The sequence below is a fragment of the Phoca vitulina genome, unplaced genomic scaffold (genome assembly GCF_004348235.1).
Source record: "Phoca vitulina isolate PV1807 unplaced genomic scaffold, GSC_HSeal_1.0 scaffold45, whole genome shotgun sequence".
In the NCBI taxonomy this organism is placed as follows: domain Eukaryota; kingdom Metazoa; phylum Chordata; class Mammalia; order Carnivora; family Phocidae; genus Phoca; species Phoca vitulina.
In genome coordinates, this window is record NW_022589748.1 from 8187115 (window position 1) to 8203936 (window position 16822).

At 41.2% G+C, this 16822-nt stretch overlaps 2 protein-coding genes across 6 annotated transcripts in view; one reads left to right on the forward strand and one right to left on the reverse strand.

Moving 5' to 3' along the window:
- Nucleotides 1-2796, reverse strand: part of LOC116648629 (S-adenosyl-L-methionine-dependent tRNA 4-demethylwyosine synthase TYW1) — a 201313-nt gene extending 198517 nt beyond the window's left edge. For all 5 annotated transcript variants that reach the window (XM_032430710.1, XM_032430709.1, XM_032430712.1 and 2 more), the window contains exons 1-3: nucleotides 2650-2796; nucleotides 1659-1789; nucleotides 691-825 (exon numbers count right to left, since the gene is read on the reverse strand). In XM_032430710.1, coding sequence (XP_032286601.1) covers nucleotides 691-825; nucleotides 1659-1789; nucleotides 2650-2653 — 270 coding nt within the window. In that variant the 5' untranslated portion in view covers nucleotides 2654-2796. The remainder of the gene's footprint in view (nucleotides 1-690; nucleotides 826-1658; nucleotides 1790-2649) is intronic.
- Nucleotides 2797-3603: 807 nt separating this feature from the next.
- Nucleotides 3604-11068, forward strand: SBDS (SBDS ribosome maturation factor). The gene is made up of 5 exons (XM_032431131.1): nucleotides 3604-3962; nucleotides 4620-4749; nucleotides 6393-6593; nucleotides 8180-8344; nucleotides 10315-11068. The coding sequence occupies exons 1-5, from the start codon at nucleotides 3835-3837 to the stop codon at nucleotides 10441-10443; spliced, it is 753 nt and encodes a 250-aa protein (XP_032287022.1). The 5' UTR covers nucleotides 3604-3834; the 3' UTR covers nucleotides 10444-11068.
- The last annotated feature ends 5754 nt before the right edge of the window (nucleotides 11069-16822 follow it).

Consider the following 16822-nt stretch of genomic DNA (forward strand, 5'->3'; position numbering starts at 1 on the left):
TTGAACTTAGTATTAAGTGACCTTCAACTATGAAGTGGAGCAAAGCACCATGGATCTGAAAAACTATGAAATATTATTCTACAAAATATCCACAAGAGGGCAGTACAACCCTGTTTAGTACTATACAAAAATAACTTGACCTTGATTTTTTTTAAACTTCATTTCCATGTTCACCTTAGAATCTTTTCCTAGAAAGCACTAAATAGCTGTGACCTTCATAACCTTCATAACACCTGCAGCATGTCTACTTTAAACAGTATTCAATGTCTATTGTTAACACTTTTAACACTACTAAATCAAAACACGTTTTATAAAGTAGATGTGTGAAGTTGTGAAAGTCAGGACCCACAATGGACACTACTGCTGACATTCTCTTTTCACTCTCCCCTACTTCTACACCCACCATCAATAACGGGCTTAGAACTCTCCATTCCGCTGAGGCAGAAGCAAGCTTCAGAACAAAGATCCTTCATGACAGTGACCATCAGATACCACCAATTAGCTGGAATTGGGCACAAGGAATAAAAACCCACCCACCACCCCAGAAAGGAAAAACGTAAGCTGGGAAAGGGAAAAAAGAAGATGAAAAAAAAATTAGAAGACCAATTCCATTCACTGTGAGTGGACACTTTTAAGGGATCTTCTAAAAGATCAGGAAACCCAAGGAAAAGTATCACATAAAGTTCTTACCTTTGCTGTTCCAGTCTGGGAACCATAGAAAATTTTCACTCCAGACACAAAGACTTCCTTCTTTTGAAGAGTGATATAACCACTTGTCATCAAATCCCCAGTTGCTTTTGGAACAGATTTCTGTGAGTTCTTGTCCTTGAAGATAAACAACCGCACAAAATCCATCAAGTTTGAATCTTCTCCCATCTTCAACTGGGACGAAAAACCAGCACAGATACTGACCTATTTTACTATTCTCTTAATTTTTCTGGTGAACTCCTCAAATATTAACCCCTTGGTATAATTAGGTACTTTAAAGGCTGGACCCAGATTTTTTTTTTTTTTAAGATTTTATTTATTTATTTGACAGAGAGAGACACAGTGAGAGAGGGAACACAAGCAGGGGGAGTGGGAGAGGGAGAAGCAGGCTTCCCGCCGAGCAGGGAGCCTGATGCGGGGCTCGATCCCAGGACCTTGGGATCATGACCTGAGCCGAAGGCAGACGCTTAACGACTGAGCCACCCAGGCGCCCCTGGACCCAGATTTCTTAAGACTATAAAGATCCCTACTTCCTCCAGGACAAAACTATACATACATTCATCCACAATGTGCTTTAGTGGAATAACAGTAGGAACTCATTTACTGATCTTTAGTTAGTGGTAAGAAAAGAGAAGATAACTGCCCTTTGAAGATGCTAATACGATTGTTTTTTACAAGTTTAATTTTTCATTACAAAATCTTCCTGTATCTTAAGAGTGAGACATCCACAGCCCATCAAAGAAAACATAAATAACGTAGTCCATAATAACTTAGTCTCTAAAAACTGAGAATAAATTCTTTAGGCATTTAAAAAAAAATGTCTAGAGACCAAACATAAAAGTGACTGAAAGTTCCTTTTAGCTTTTCTGAAAACCTTAGAAAATCTGCACTCTAACCTCTCTATAAATCTAGTATCTTAGCACTCTCCTATAAAAAATAATTCCACTTACCTGCTTCCTGATGACAATCTGGAAACAAATCCAAAGGCTAATGCCAAAGGCAAAGCCCAAATAGACGTAAAACCTGTTCATCCATAATGACATTAAAGGTGATGAGAAGTCCCATGTATCCAAAGAAGGATCTAAATTTAAAATGATACATACATGTAATTTCACTTAAAGCTACATATATAAAGCTGCTCATCCTGATTTTAAGCATAAAAAATAAGATAAAACCAATCTTCATTTTCAAGAACCCAGCTAAGAAATCTATAAAAGATCAACTCTAATAAAAATAATACACCACTGCATGTGGTAATGATAAAATTATCGTAAAGATAATGCTAACGCAGGAAAATATACAAAATTGTACCTTCGTTTGGATATAGCATTTGGAAGCAAGAGAAGTTGAAATACTTCATGTGGAATTATGAATTTTGCTTTGTTTTGTGTGCTCCATAAGAAAAGCTTTAAAAAGTACTAAACTATTCCCTTTCTTCTAGTTTTAAAGACCCACCGCTACTTGTAAAGGGTTCTCAACGGATTTCACACCCCATTTTTTTGGAGTGAGATATGAATAGATCTGGCCTCAAATGTCGAACCTGGAGGCAATTTCAAAAGGCGAAGCCTAAAATGTGGGGTGTACAGGTGCTGCTCCACTGTGGAAAAGACAAAAGTGGGCTTTGCAGTTGCTGCTCCACCATGGAAAAAACCAAAAGCCATCAGCACACGTGGGTAAAGAGAGTGGGCAGTTTTCTCTGCGTTTTACTTGAGGTTAGAAGCACAGTTCCTTCTGAACTCATCCCTAGCCTCACGAGGCAAAAGCCGGGTCAAAAGCAAGGTTCCGTCCTCCCTTGCTGTCAGCGGCTCCCGTCCCGGGCCGACAAGTACAACAACCTGAAGGACCGGGCCCGAGGACGCCACTCCGCTGGGAGAGGGTCTGAGAAAAACGGGTTCCTCTCTCCTCCCGCGTCGCGAATTCTGCCCGCCGGGGGGCCCTTACCCATTCTCCTCAGAGCCCAGGCCCTGCGGCCCGACAGACCCTAGGACTGCAGACCTGAAAAACCTGGCGGCCGGCGCGGATACCAGGAGACCGCCAAACTAGCTTGAAGCACTATCAGTATACCCCGAGCCCGGAGCGCTGGCGGCAGCCATGCCACTCGCCAGCCCGTCGGGATTGGCTCAGAGGGGGAAGGGGCGGGTCCAGAGGGAAGCCCCGCCTACGGCTCCGCGCGAGGAAACCGAAGCCCTCCCGGTCCCGCTCGGATTGGCTCAGAGGGGAAGGGGCGGGCCCCGAGGGAAGCACCGCCCACGGCTAAGGGTGAGGAAGCCGGAGCGCATCCGAACGTTCCCGAATTGGTGCAGAGGTTCAAGGGGCGGGTCCAATGGGGAGCAAGGCCAAGACAGGCGTGGCATAGGGGAAAGAAACGCGGAAACGGCGGGCGAGTTAAGGGAGTATTTTCCACCAAATGCCATCTGTGGTCCCGTTTGGTCCTCAATTGAAACACACCGACTATAAAAAGGCATTATTTCGGGAAATTTGGTTGTGGACTGCCTATTAGATGATATTAAGGACCTTGGGTGATGTTGGGTGCATCCAGAAGTATAGACTGACGTATTTAAAACTAAAATCTTATAATTTGCTTTAATCTACTCCAATAAAAAAATAGGGAGAATGAAACAAGAATGGCAAAATGCTGATAATTGTTGAAGCAGGGCGATGGGCTCATGGGGGTTCATCATACTTTTTTCTCAACTTTTTTAATCTCACAATTTTTCCACAATAAAGAGTTAAGGTAGGTGTGGCCCCGAACTCTGCGGAACTAAGAGGGGCCGACGCCACGTTTCCACCCGGTCGCTAAAAACATCAACTTCACCAGCCAATCAGAGCTCCTTAGCTCATTGGCGGAAGTATATTACAGTAAGGAAGTGCGCCTCTCCTGTCGGGCGCGGAACGATGTCGTAAAAGCCACAATGCGCAGGCGTTGTTGCTCTCTTTTCCTCTCCTGGTTTCTGCGACACCTGACGCCTGCGCAATAAGACAACTGGGTGTATTGTGGCGGCCGTCGGAGCGGATAGTGGTCGATCCGCGCGCCGCTGGGTCGTTACAGCGAGGCGCAGGTGGTCCTCAGGCCGGCGGCGCGGGTTAGCCTTGGTTCCCTGGACCCAGCGTCTGTGAGCAGCTACCATGTCGATCTTCACCCCCACCAACCAGATCCGCCTAACCAATGTGGCCGTGGTACGGATGAAGCGCGCCGGGAAGCGCTTCGAAATCGCCTGCTACAAAAACAAAGTCGTCGGCTGGCGGAGCGGCGTGTGAGTGACCCTCTCCCTCCGGGCTCTGGCCGGAGTTTTGCCTCCGCGGCGGCCTACCCCCTGGTCTTCGAATGAACTGGGGTCTTGACAGGGAAGGAAATGGAAAATTTATTCCGGCTGTGAGCGTGAGAATCACTGTCCTTCCCGAGCTTAGCGCCTAAATCAAGGCTTCCATTTTTATTTGGTTCGTGTGGTTTAGGTTGTTGGTTTGGGGTTTTGTTTTAATCGGTTGGTGTCGTAAAAGCTACAGCCAAGAAGCCCCCAAAATATGGTCGTTTTGCCAAAATAACATTAAAGGGTTGGGACCTAGCCTTCCAAAAATAGTTCCCGTCGCCGTAGAACCGCCTGATGACAGATCTCTGCCCAGTAGTTTCACCGAGGTGCGTGGTGTCCGCTGCTGCCATCTAGGGATCGGATTCCCTGGCAGCCGCCCGCCCCCCGCCCCCGTTCAGTGTCTCGTGCATACTCCCGTGACGTTTGTCTCAGTGAGTAAGTGGGAGCACAAATGCGGTTCTGAGTTTTGAAAATGTTCCCTCGCACTGAGGGTCGGTTAGGAGTATTTGTTGTTTATATCGTTGCCATCTTGTATTTAAAATGTGAATGAATTTCCAAGTTTCAAGTGTGCTCACTTAGGGTTTTCTCTCCTGCTGTCACAAGGGAAAAAGACCTTGATGAAGTTCTACAGACCCATTCAGTGTTTGTAAATGTTTCTAAAGGTCAGGTTGCAAAGAAGGAAGATCTGATCAGTGCATTTGGAACAGACGACCAGACGGAAATCTGTAAGCAGGTGAGTTCTAACATCTGCAGCGTGATTGACTCTAATGTTCTTTGTAGTAGAAGTATTTATAGGTATGTTAAACTTTAAAACGTTATTTTTTGGGAGTGAATAGTTATCCTACAGTAGTTCAACCTGAATAACATCACTTTTTTTTTTTTTTTTTTTTTTTTAAGTGAGAGACGGGGAGAGAGGTTGGGGAGAGGCAAAGGGAGAGGGAAAGAGAAAATCTTAAGCAGGCTCCACTGCCTGGAGGGCTCAATCTCACAACCCTGAGAGCATGACCCCAGCCGAAATCAAAGAGTCAGACACTTAATGGACTGAGCCACCCAGGCACCCCTGTAACATCACTTTTTTTAATTGAAGTATAATAAACGTACAGTGTTACATTAGTTTCAGGTGTACAGCATGGTAAGTGTCGTCACCACCTGTCAGAAAAGCGTTATTACAGTCTTATTGATTATAAACCATATGCCGTTCTTTTCATCTCTGTGACTTATTATTTTATAACTGGCAGTTCATGCCTTTTAATCTCCTATATCTATTTCACCCATTCCCTACCCACCTCCCCTCTGGCAACCACCAGTTTATTCTCATAATTAAGAGTCTGGGTTTTTTTGTTTGTCTCTTTTCGTTTGTTGTTCATTTGTTTTCTTTCTTAAATTATGCATGAGTGAAATCATGTGGTGTTTGTCTTTCTCTGACTTCACTTAGCATTATACCCTTTAGGTCCGTCCATGTCATTGCAAATGGGAAAACTCGTTCTTTTTTATGGTTGAGTAATATTATTCCATTGTATTTATACACACACACACACACACACACCACTTCTTTATTCATCTATCAATGGACACTTAGGTTGCTTCAGTATCGTGGCTATTAAAAATAATGCTGCAGTAAACATAAGGGTGCATGTATCTTTTCAAATGAGTGTTTCTGTTTTCTCTGGGTAAATAGTAGGGCGATTACTGGATCATATGGTAGCTCTACTTTCAGTTTTTTGAGGAACCTCCATACTGTCTTCCACAGTGGCTGCGCCAGTTTGCATTCCCACCAGCGGTGCATGAGGGTTCCTTTTTCTTCACCTCTTCGCCAACACTTATTATTTCTTGGTTGTTGTTTTTTGTTCTGGTCATTCTGACAAGTGTGAGGTGGTAAGGTGGTAACTCATTGTGGTTTTGATTTGCATTCCCTTGATGAAAGTGGTGTGAGCATCTTTTCATGTGTCTCTTGGCCATCTGTATGTCTTTGGGAAAATGTCTGTTGAGGTTCTCTGCTCATTTTAATCAGATTACTTGGGTTTTTTTGTTGTACAGCATCGTTTTTAATGATTCAGGACATAACAATTTTGCCAAGCCTCCAAAATTTAAGTCTTCTATTAAGTTGCTTTATTTTGTCCATTTATATATTTTTAGTGTAATATACTTGAAAATAGAATTTCTTTTCAAGGATTTCACCATTTACAACCTTTGTAAGATTGCCTTTTCAACTTTCCCCACCTAAATAAGTAAGATCTTAGAGCGCAAGATAATCCAGCGTATATCAATAGCTGAGAAGGATGGAATTTAATTTTCTCCCCAAGTTACTAATTCTTGTGGTTAACAAATACTGTGCAATAAAGACATTGCTTTTTTAAATCTGTTGGGTTTTTTTAGATTTTGACTAAAGGAGAGGTTCAAGTATCAGATAAAGAACGGCATACACAGCTGGAGCAGATGTTCAGGGACATTGCAACTATTGTCGCTGACAAGTGTGTGAACCCTGAAACAAAGAGACCATACACTGTTATCCTTATTGAGAGAGCTATGAAGGACATCCACTATTCGGTCAAAACCAATAAGAGTACAAAACAGCAGGTGAGTGGTTTTTAATGTCAAAAAGTATCCAAATGAAAATCAGTTTTCTCTGAAGAAAACATTAAAATAGTCAGTCTGTAATAATAACATGATACTACTTAGAAGCAGTTGGGTAGAGATTTTGGGGAGGGGGAAGGAAATGATGGGGGTTATAGGGAGGAGTAATGGAATTTTTTTTAACGAAGCACAAATGTGCTACAGTTCTCATTTTCCTTTCCAAATCAAACCTTTAAAGATAAAACTTGGACTTTTTTTTTAAAGATTTATTTATTTATATAAGAGAGTGTGTGTGCGCACATGAGCTGGGGGGAGGGGCCGAGGGAGAGAGTCTCAAGAAGACTCCACACTGAGCATGGAGCCCAACACAGGGCTGGATCCCACAAAGACGAGATCATGACCTGAGCCGAAACCAAGAGTCAGATACTTACTGACTGAGCCACCCAGGCACCCCAAAACTTGGATTTTTGAAGAGTCATTTCAACTCTGCATTTTACATTTTTTTTTTAATTTATATATTTCATATGCCATATAAGTCATCTTTTTAAAAGGTACAGTTCAGTGGTATATTCACAAAGTTTTTGCAGCCTTCCCTATTACCTAATTTGAGAACATTTCTATCACCCCCCCAGAAGAAACCCTGTCACCATTAGCAGTCACTCCTTGTTTCCTCCCTCTCACATGTGTTTGGCAAATTTGTTTTCTGTTTCTATGGACTTTTCTATTCTGGACATTTCATATAAATGGAATCATACAATAATGTGGCCCTTTGAAGGTTCATACCTATTATAGTACAAGTTAGTACTTCATTCCTTTTTAGGACTCAATAATAACCCAATGTATAGAAATACCATATTTTGTTGATGGATATTTGGGTTGTTTCTACTTTTTAGCTATTATGAGTAATGCTGCTGTGAAATTCATTACAAGTTTTTGTGTGTACGTGTTTCCATTTCTCTGTACCCAGAAATGGAATTGCTGGGTCATGTGGTAACTATATTTAACCTTTTGAGGAACTGCCAAACCATTTTCCAAAACAGCTGAGGCATTTTACATTCCCACAGTCAGTGTTCAAGGGTTCCAATTTCTCCACATTTTTTATGATATTTGTAATTAATCCACCTTTTTCATTATAGCCATCCTGGGTGTATCATTCTGGTTTTGATTTGCATTTCCTTAATAACTATGATTTCAGCATATTTTCATGTCCTTATTGACCCCGGGTCATCTTTGGAGAAAACACTATCTAGATCCTTTGACCATTTTTTTAATTATTTGTGTCTTTATTGTCAAGTTGTAAAAGTGCTGTTTATATTCCAGATACTGGTACCTCATCAAATGTGTGATTTGCTAATATTTTCTATTTAATGGGTTGTCTCTTCACTTTCTTGATGGTTTTTGAAACACAAAAGTTGGTAATCTTCAAGTCCAATTTATCTATATTTTCTTACGGTTGCTTACATTCTCTGTGTCCATCCAAGACCCATCACCTTTTCAACCAGATGGAAACTGCTTTGTTTTGAATCCCTTAAAGTAATGCAGCAGACGAAGCAAAGAAATGGCCATTGTTTTCAATTTTGTCTTGCTAGGCTTTGGAGGTGATAAAGCAGTTAAAGGAGAAAATGCAGATTGAACGTGCTCACATGAGACTCCGGTTCCTTCTTCCAGTGAATGAAGGGAAGAAGCTGAAAGAAAAGCTCAAGCCACTGATCAAAGTCATAGAGAGTGAAGACTACGGTCAGCAGTTAGAAATTGTGAGATGAAAACACTCTTATTCTTTTGTGTTCATGTTACCAAAGTAGTCTGTTCTTTAGTCATAAATGTGTAACCAACATTTAGAGGGTATGAACAATAAAACATTTCCAAAACCTCTTACGTAGAACTAAGTAAAAATGTCAAGGTCCAGGTATAACTAAATTGTAGTTAAGCACACTTAGGATTTTTTTTGTTGTTGTTAGTTCATGCTCATTTTGGATAAGAATGTATTTTACAGTGAGTCTTCTATTATGAGGAAATTTGAAATAAGAATAAAAGTTGGACAGCCTCATTTACCACAGAACATTTTTTTTTCTTTTTAAAGATGTATTTATTTGAGAGGGGGTGGGGGGCAGAGGGAGAGGGAGAGAGAATCTCAAGCAGCCTCCCTGTTGAGCGTGGAGCCCAACCCCAGGGCTCAATCGCACAACCCTGAGTTCACGACCCAACACGAAACCAAGGGTTGGATGTTCCAACCGACTGAGCCACCCAGGCGCCCCCTACCACAGGATATTTTGTAGAAGCAACAGAAGCCTTGTGTCTTATGTCCTCACCCCCCAGTGTCAGACACAGTATAGATTCCATTGTCTGCAAATTCATGCCTTGAGACTTTGCAACAGCTTCAGTTTAGATGAGCTCTAGACTGGGATTGTTGAGCATTCCACTCAATGTGAAGCAACACATCAGACATTCTGAAGTTCTCAAATTTTTTCAAAACTTCACAGGTGATTTCTAAATGGGCCTTCAAGCTTCTTTTTCTCCTTCAGATGTCAATAAAAAGCGGTGCTTTCACTGAACTATAAATGTTCATGCTAAATTTTAGTACAAAAAGAACCATAGTTTTCTAGTCCCATTCACTTTACAGCCAAAGAATCCAGAGAGGTCCTCAGGGAGGTGAATGCCTGTCACAGGGCTTACATGCATACTTAAAGACAGAGGCTGACTTGGAAAACAGTATGGAGACTACTCAAAAAGTTGAAAATAGGGGGCGCCTGGGTGGCTCAGTCATCAAGTGTCTGCCTTTGGCTCAGGTCGTGATCCCAGGGTCCTGGGATCGAGCCCCGCATCGGGCTCCCTGCTCCGCGGGAAGCCTGCTTCTCCCTCTCCCACTCCCCCTGCTTGTGTTCCCTCTCTCGCTGTGTCTCTCTCTGTCAAATAAATAACATCTTGGGGGGAAAAAAAGTTGAAAATAGAACTACTCTACAGTCCAAATGCCCTATTAGGTATTTACCCAAAGGATACAAAAATACTGATTTGAAGGAGTACATGCACCCTGATGTTTATAGCAGCATCATCAACAATAGCCAAACTATGGAGAGAACCCAAGTGTCCCATCAACTGAGGAATGGATAAAGAAGTTGTGGTATATATATGCAGTAGAATATTATTCAGACATCAAAAAGAATGAAATTTTGCCATTTGCAACAAAATGAGTGGAGCTAGAGAGTATAATGCTAAGCGAAATAAGTCAGCCAGAGAAAGACAAATACCTATGATTTCACTCATATGTGAAATTTAGGAAACAAAATAGATGAACATAAGGAAGGGGGAAAAGACAAAGATAGAGGGAAGCAAACCGTAAGAGACTCCTAATGATAGAAAACAAACTCAGAGTTGATGGAGAGAGGTGGGTGGGGGATGGGCTGGATGGGGGGTGGGTATTGAGGGCACTTGTTATGATGAGCAGTGGGTGTTACATGTAAGCGATCAATCACTAAATTCTCTCCTGAAACCAATATTGCACTGTGTTAACTGACTAGAATTTAAATAAAAATTTGGGGGAGAAAAAGACAAAGGCTGGACTAGAACCCAGTCTGCTGCCCTGTGCATTGTCTTCGCTCTTGCACTGTAGGACTCGAGCAGTAGGGACCTCCGGAAAGTGGTGTGTGTTTGTCCTAGAGGAAGTTAACGCTGTGTTCCTTTGCATTGCTCGTCTTCATGAGGTGAGCAGCTGTGTTCCATGTTTCAGGTGTGTCTGATTGACCCGGGCTGCTTCCGAGAAATCGATGAGCTAATGAAAAAGGAGACAAAAGGCAAAGGTTCGTTGGAAGTACTCAACTTGAAAGATGTGGAAGAAGGAGATGAGAAATTTGAATGACGTCCATCAAGCGCCTCAGCTCTAAAACACTAAAGCATTTTCTTTTCCCACGCTCCTCTCTTCTTTCTGTGGTCTGCCAAATACTTGCTCAAACTATTTGACATTTTCCATCTTTGTGGGAATGTATACACAAAAAGACTTTCCTAATACGTATTCCACTGTGGGAGGATTCATTCAGTTTTAATCATAAAGTGGGGTTTTAGGCAAAAATGAAAAATCCAAGATACAGAGGGCAGAGTAGCTTTTTGCTGCTGTGTCATGCCTTGTACTTGGCAGCGTGCAGGTTATCTGAGGCAGGTCTTGGGGGTAAAAAGTTAAACTTTGTACATTATAATAAGATATATGTAGGAGGATATGATAAAAAGAGTGTTTGCTGAAGAAAACATAATGTCTTAATGGAATGTGTGGCCTAATACATAGCTTGGATGATGACTTCCTGATTATCTGAAAGCTAGCTCTGTGACCACTGCAGGACTGAAGTAATACTCATTGAACATGCTGCCATAACCTAGGTTATTCTCGCTAAAGAATGAAGTCATCTGTTTCTAATCCTTAAAGTTTATAACATATATATTAATATAGCGGAATTATTATATGTAATCAATAAAACCACTCTTTATTTTTATTCAACTGTGGCTTGTATTTCTAGACTGCTTCCAAGCCCCCTTCCTTTGCTCTGCCTTCTGTCTGGTAGGGTTGGAGAGTTCTCAGCAGGATGAAATAAATCCTATGAGGAGTGGTTAGAGCCGGGCCTGTTCTGATGGACACCTGGTAAATCTTAGTTATTTGGGAAGTAATTGGATATAATTATTTTAGTACTTAAACACTTAAATGGACAACATGCAAGTTTTTTTAAATCTCCTTCTCTTCAAAAGAGATACAAATTAGATATACAAATTGTATTCTAGAATACAAATTAGGGATTCACTCAAAGTTAACATATGGTTGTATTTTGTGGACAGAAGTTTTTGACTTGAGCAGGTCCAGATGGGTTTTATAAGCACACAGAATTCACTGCTAATACAAGTTCTCAGAAATGGCCCATTTTAAAATAATTAATTGAAATTGCGAAGTCAAAATTGTTTTCTCATGGCATTAGAAGAAATACTCCTGCTGGATATCTTTGGAACACACACTTCATGTAATGCTGAAATTGAATTACTGTTTCGATACCAATCCTTAAGACAGCCTTCTGACCGATTACATTTTACTGGTACAGTTTATTGTTTCATGAAACTGATCTAAACTCGAGGGCCCAGAAAATAATTTTTAACCAGTGAAGTTTACACTTTATCTCCAGCTTAAGACAGTGTTTCAGGTTGGAAGTCGTAGTCCCTAGAAATGTTCATTAGCTGCATCTTGAGTAGGAAAGTTCAACAGTTAGACATCACTTTAAGTTTTTCTCATTCTCATTATTCATCTCCTAAAAAGCTGGAACCTTAAGAAATGTCAAATGTAGATCTCATTATAATGAGTCACGCTTCTGAACCTATAAAAAATAAATTTTTACCATATGTTAATCTCATTACTCAAAAGTGGTTAAAAATTTTAGTTCTCAATCATGCTCCCAGGAATGGTGCTATAATGGGTTGTTTGAAGGAGTGAGCTGTTTCTGTTGCTTTTTTCAATGCAAGCTATATTGTGTATATTTGGTCAGAATGACATTTTAGAATTAACCCTTTCCTGTTAGCACCGCTCTTTTCTGTGAATCATTGCTTGTACCCGAACACAATCACTCCAGCCCGTGGGGCCTCACACCACTTTGAAATCCCCTCCCAGGCCTGGATTTCACCCTGCCTTGTGTTCTAGAGAGCTGCTTAAATTTCCCATTTGGCATGCTGGATGGTGAGCTACTCAAGGGCAGGAGATGAGCCATTGGTGTTTGGACCCAGTAGATGTGGAATAAATGTCTGTGGAGTGATACATGCTACCTCAGTGAGGGCTGTCAGAAGTGAGCATGGGAGATGACTAGTTTGTCCAGCTAATGACTGTCAAATCCATCTTCCAAGCTAGAATAGGTGTCACGCTTCGAGCTAAGGCTTCCCACCCTTCATATGAATGCATGCTGATGTGCCACTTGGCGGTTTCTGGTCTGCACAGATATCCCCCCACACACACACACGCACACGCAAAATTAAGAATAGAACTACCATATACCATCCAGTAATTGCACTATTGGGTATGTACCCCAAAATACAAAAACACTCTGAAAAGATATATGCATCCCTATGTTTATTACAGTATTATTTCCAATAGCCAAATTATGGAAGCAAATTTCCATCAACTGATGAATGGATAAAGAATGTGTGATACACACACACATGATGGAATATTATTCAGCCATAAAAAAGAATAAAATCTATTTGCAATGATGTGGTTGGACCTAGAGAGTATTATGTCAAGCGAAGTAAGTCAGAGAAAGACAAATACCATATGATTTCACTCATGTGGACTTTAAAAAACAAAACGAATGAATAAACAAAAGAGACAAAGTAAAAAAACAGACTCTTAACTATAGAGAATAAACTATGGTTACCAGAGGGGAGGTGGATGGGGGGGGATGGGTGAAACAGGTGATGGGGATTAAGAGTATATTTACCATGATGAGCACTGAGTAATATGTGGAATTGTTGAGTCACTTTATTTATTGTACACCTGAAACTAATGTCAACTACACTGGCATTAAAATTAAAAACTTAATTTAAAAATATGTATTTGGCCGTTATAACTTCAATCAGGAAAGCTGAGTGAACCTGTGGCATTAACTGGCCACAGATGGAGAAGACAAACTGCTTGCAAATACAAACCCCTGATCCAAAGACACAGGGCAGTCAATCACAGGTATTCATTTATCACAAAGCTGCTTCTCACTGGAGCAACTCTACATAGTGTGTTTTTGTGTCAAAAGAACCATTCATTTATAATGGTTCATTCTCCCAAGCAATCTGAGGAAGCCAGCTAGTCCTTAATAAAATGTTTATCACAGAACTTCAAAATCTGTATTCTCAACAATAATCCCAAAGTTTATGTTTATGAGACCAATAGCATAAGAATTTTTTACAAAATGTTTAGCATAAGAATTTATATAAAATGTTAAGAAATTTTTAATAAAATGATTGCTTCCCCAACTCCCTGCTAGGGCAACTCCAAAATTACTAATGAAATCGCTGTGGCTGGGATTAGGAGTCTGGAACAAAGGCTGGATAGTACTGCCCAATTTTGAAAAGAAAGATCAATCAAGAGGAAGTTTCTTACCAAATAATAAAACTGTCCATATAGCCGCTATGATCAAGGCAATGTAGAATTGGCACAGAATAGACAAATAGAACAGAGCCCAGAGATGTGGGGCCCAAACCCAAAATAGATGAAAACTTAATATATGATAAAAGAAGTTCTGGGGGCGCCTGGGTGGCTCAGTCGTTAAGCGTCTGCCTTCGGCTCAGGTCAGGATCCCAGGGTCCTGGGATCGAGCCCCACTTCGGGCTCCCTGCTCAGCGGGAAGCCTGCTTCTCCCTCTCCCACTCCCCCTGCTTGTGTTCCCTCTCTCGCTGTGTCTCTCTCTGTCAAATAAATAAAAAAAAAAAAAAAAAGAAGTTCTGGTAGGGAGAATAATGCCCCTTTCCACTTACCCACCCAACCAAGATGCCCATGCCCTAATCCCTGGAGCCTGTGAACATACTTCTCTACATGGCAAAAGAAATTTTGCAGATGGAATTAAAGTTACTTTAAAATAGGGAGATTATCTTGGATTATCCAGGTGGTCCCAGTGTAATCCTATGAGCCCTTAAAAATGGAAGAGGAAAGCAGACTGACTGGTTCAAAGATGAAGCTCAGGGGAAGAAGAGGCAGGAGAGGGTTGCAGCATGAGAGGTACTCTACCTGCCCTTGTTGGCATTGAAGACAGAGGAATGGGACCATGAGCCAAAGAACTCAGAGGGCAGCCTCCAGAACCTGGGAAGGACCCTCAGCTGACGGCCATCGAGGAAACGGACAGCTGAAAGGTACAAAATTCTAAGAAATAACCTGGAAGAGTAAGGAAATAATTTTCCCCTGGAGCCCCTGGGGTGGAACGCAGCCTTGCTGACCCTTTGATTTTAGCCCAGTGAGACCCATACTGGGCTTCTGACATAAACTGTATGAGCATCTGGGCACCTGGGTGGTTCAGTCGGTTAAGCATCTGCCTTCAGCTCAGGCCATGATCCCAGAGTGCTGGGATCGAGTCCCCCAGTAGGCTCCCTGCTCAGCAGGGAGTCTCCTTCTCCCTCTCCCCTCTCCACCCCGCCCCCCGCTCATGCTCTCCCTCTCTCACTCTCTCTCTATCAAACAAATAAAATCTTTAAAAAAAAAAAAACTGAATGAGCTTCTGACATACAAAACTTCAAGGCGACAAATGTATTTAAACTGCTAAGTTTGTGGTAATGTGTTAAGATAGAAGTAGAAACTATAGATTACAAATGTTTCATTATGGTGAACAAAAAATGGTTGATTGCTAAATAACATTTGCATAATGTCTTATATCTAACACAGACTCCTACATCATAACATAGAGAAAAATGAATTTTACATGCACTATAGAACTAAGTGTAGAAATAAAGCCATGAAAAGTGTCAAAATATAGGAAAATATTTAACCTAACAGTAGAACAGGCTTTCTTAAGGAAAACAGAAACCTAGAAACTAAAGGAAAATAGTAAGAGATTTAACTACATGAAGGTGAAATTCCTGGATGACAAAAGACACTTCAAGAAAGCTTAAAGAAGGGGTGCCTGGGTGGCTCAGTTGGTTAAGCGGCTGCCTTTGGCTCAGGTCATGATCCCGGAGTCCTGGGATTGAGTCCTACATCGGGCTCCCAGCTCAGCGGGGAGCTTGCTTCTCCCTCTGACCCTCTCCCCTCTCATGCTGTTTCTCTCTCTCTCTCTCTCTCTCTCTCTCACATAAATAAATAAATAAAATCTTTAAAAAAAAAAAAAGAAAGAAAGCTTAAAGAAAATATGGTTGGAAGAGTAAGACAGGTGGAATGCCAACAAGTTAGGACAAACCAGTATAAAGGTCCTATCCTCATCCCAAGCACTGGAAATATGGACACTAATCAACTTCTCTCAGAGAAATACAAAGTAATGAGAAATCATTTTCTATCCATCATATTGGAGAAAAGGTAAAAGACTAATTCTGATATTGTCAAGAATGTAGAGAAACAGGTATTTTCATGCATTGCCTGATGGAAGTGTAAATTGCTACAACCTTTAAGGAAAACAATCTGTTGGTATCTCTCTCTCTTTTTTAATTCCAGTATAGTTAACATACAATGTTATAATAGTTTCGGTTGTACAATGTTATGATTCCACAATTCCATATATTACTCAGTGCTCATCATGATTAAGTGTACTCTTAATCCCCATCACCTATTTCACCCTCCCCAACCTATGTCCCCTCTGGTAACCATCAGTTTGTTCTCTATAGTTAAGAGTCTCTTTCTTGGGGCACCTGGCTGGCTCAGTTGGTTAAGTGAGTGCCTTCGACTCAGGTTATGATCCCAGAGTCCTGGGATCGAGTCCCACATCGGGCTCCCTGCTCAACAGGGAGTCAGCTTCTCCCTCTGACCCTACCCCCTCTTGTGCTCTCTCTCTCTCAAATAAATAAATAAAATCTTTTTTTTAAAAAAAGTCTGTTTCGGGCGCCTGGGTGGCTCAGTTGGTTAAGCAACTGCCTTCGGCTCAGGTCATGATCCTGGAGTCCCTGGATCGAGTCCCGCATCGGGCTCCCTGCTCAGCAGGGAGTCTGCTTCTCCCTCTGACCCTCCCCCCTCTCATGTACTCGCTCTCTCTCATTCTCTCTCTCTCAAATAAATAAATAAAATCTTTAAAAAATTTAAAAAAAAATTAAATTAAAAAATAAAAAAGTCTGTTTCTTGGTATCTCTCTCTCTTACTGTCTCTTCCCTTTGCTTGTTTTGTTTCTTAGATTCCACATATGAGTGAAATCATATGGTATTTGTCTTTCTCTGACTGACTTATTTCACTTAGCATTATACTCTCTACACCCAACCATGTCATTACAAATGGCAAGATTTCATTCTTTTTTATGACTCAGTAATATTCCATTGTATATATATACCACATCTTCATTATCTATTCATCTATCAATGCACACTTGGGCTGTTCCATTATTTGGCTATTGTAAATAATGTTGCAATAAAAAAGGGGTGTGTATATCCTTTCAAAATTAGTGTTTTTGTATTTTGGGGTACATACCCAATAGCACAATTACTGAATGGTATGGTAGTTCTATTCTTAATTTTTTGAGGAACCTCCACACTGTTTTCCACAGTGGCTGCACCAGTTTGCATTCCCACCAGCAGTGCACAAGGGTTTCTTTTTCTCC

What these genes read in the sequence shown, in the direction of transcription:
- SBDS (XM_032431131.1), top strand. Translation starts at nt 3,835, where the DNA reads ATGTCGATCTTCACCCCCACCAACCAGATCCGCCTAACCAATGTGGCC. An exon ending in ATAAGAGTACAAAACAGCAG is followed by an intron (nt 6,594 to 8,179) that starts GTGAGTGGTTTT and finishes TTGTCTTGCTAG; the next exon opens with GCTTTGGAGGTGATAAAGCA. An exon ending in ACGGTCAGCAGTTAGAAATT is followed by an intron (nt 8,345 to 10,314) that starts GTGAGATGAAAA and finishes TCCATGTTTCAG; the next exon opens with GTGTGTCTGATTGACCCGGG.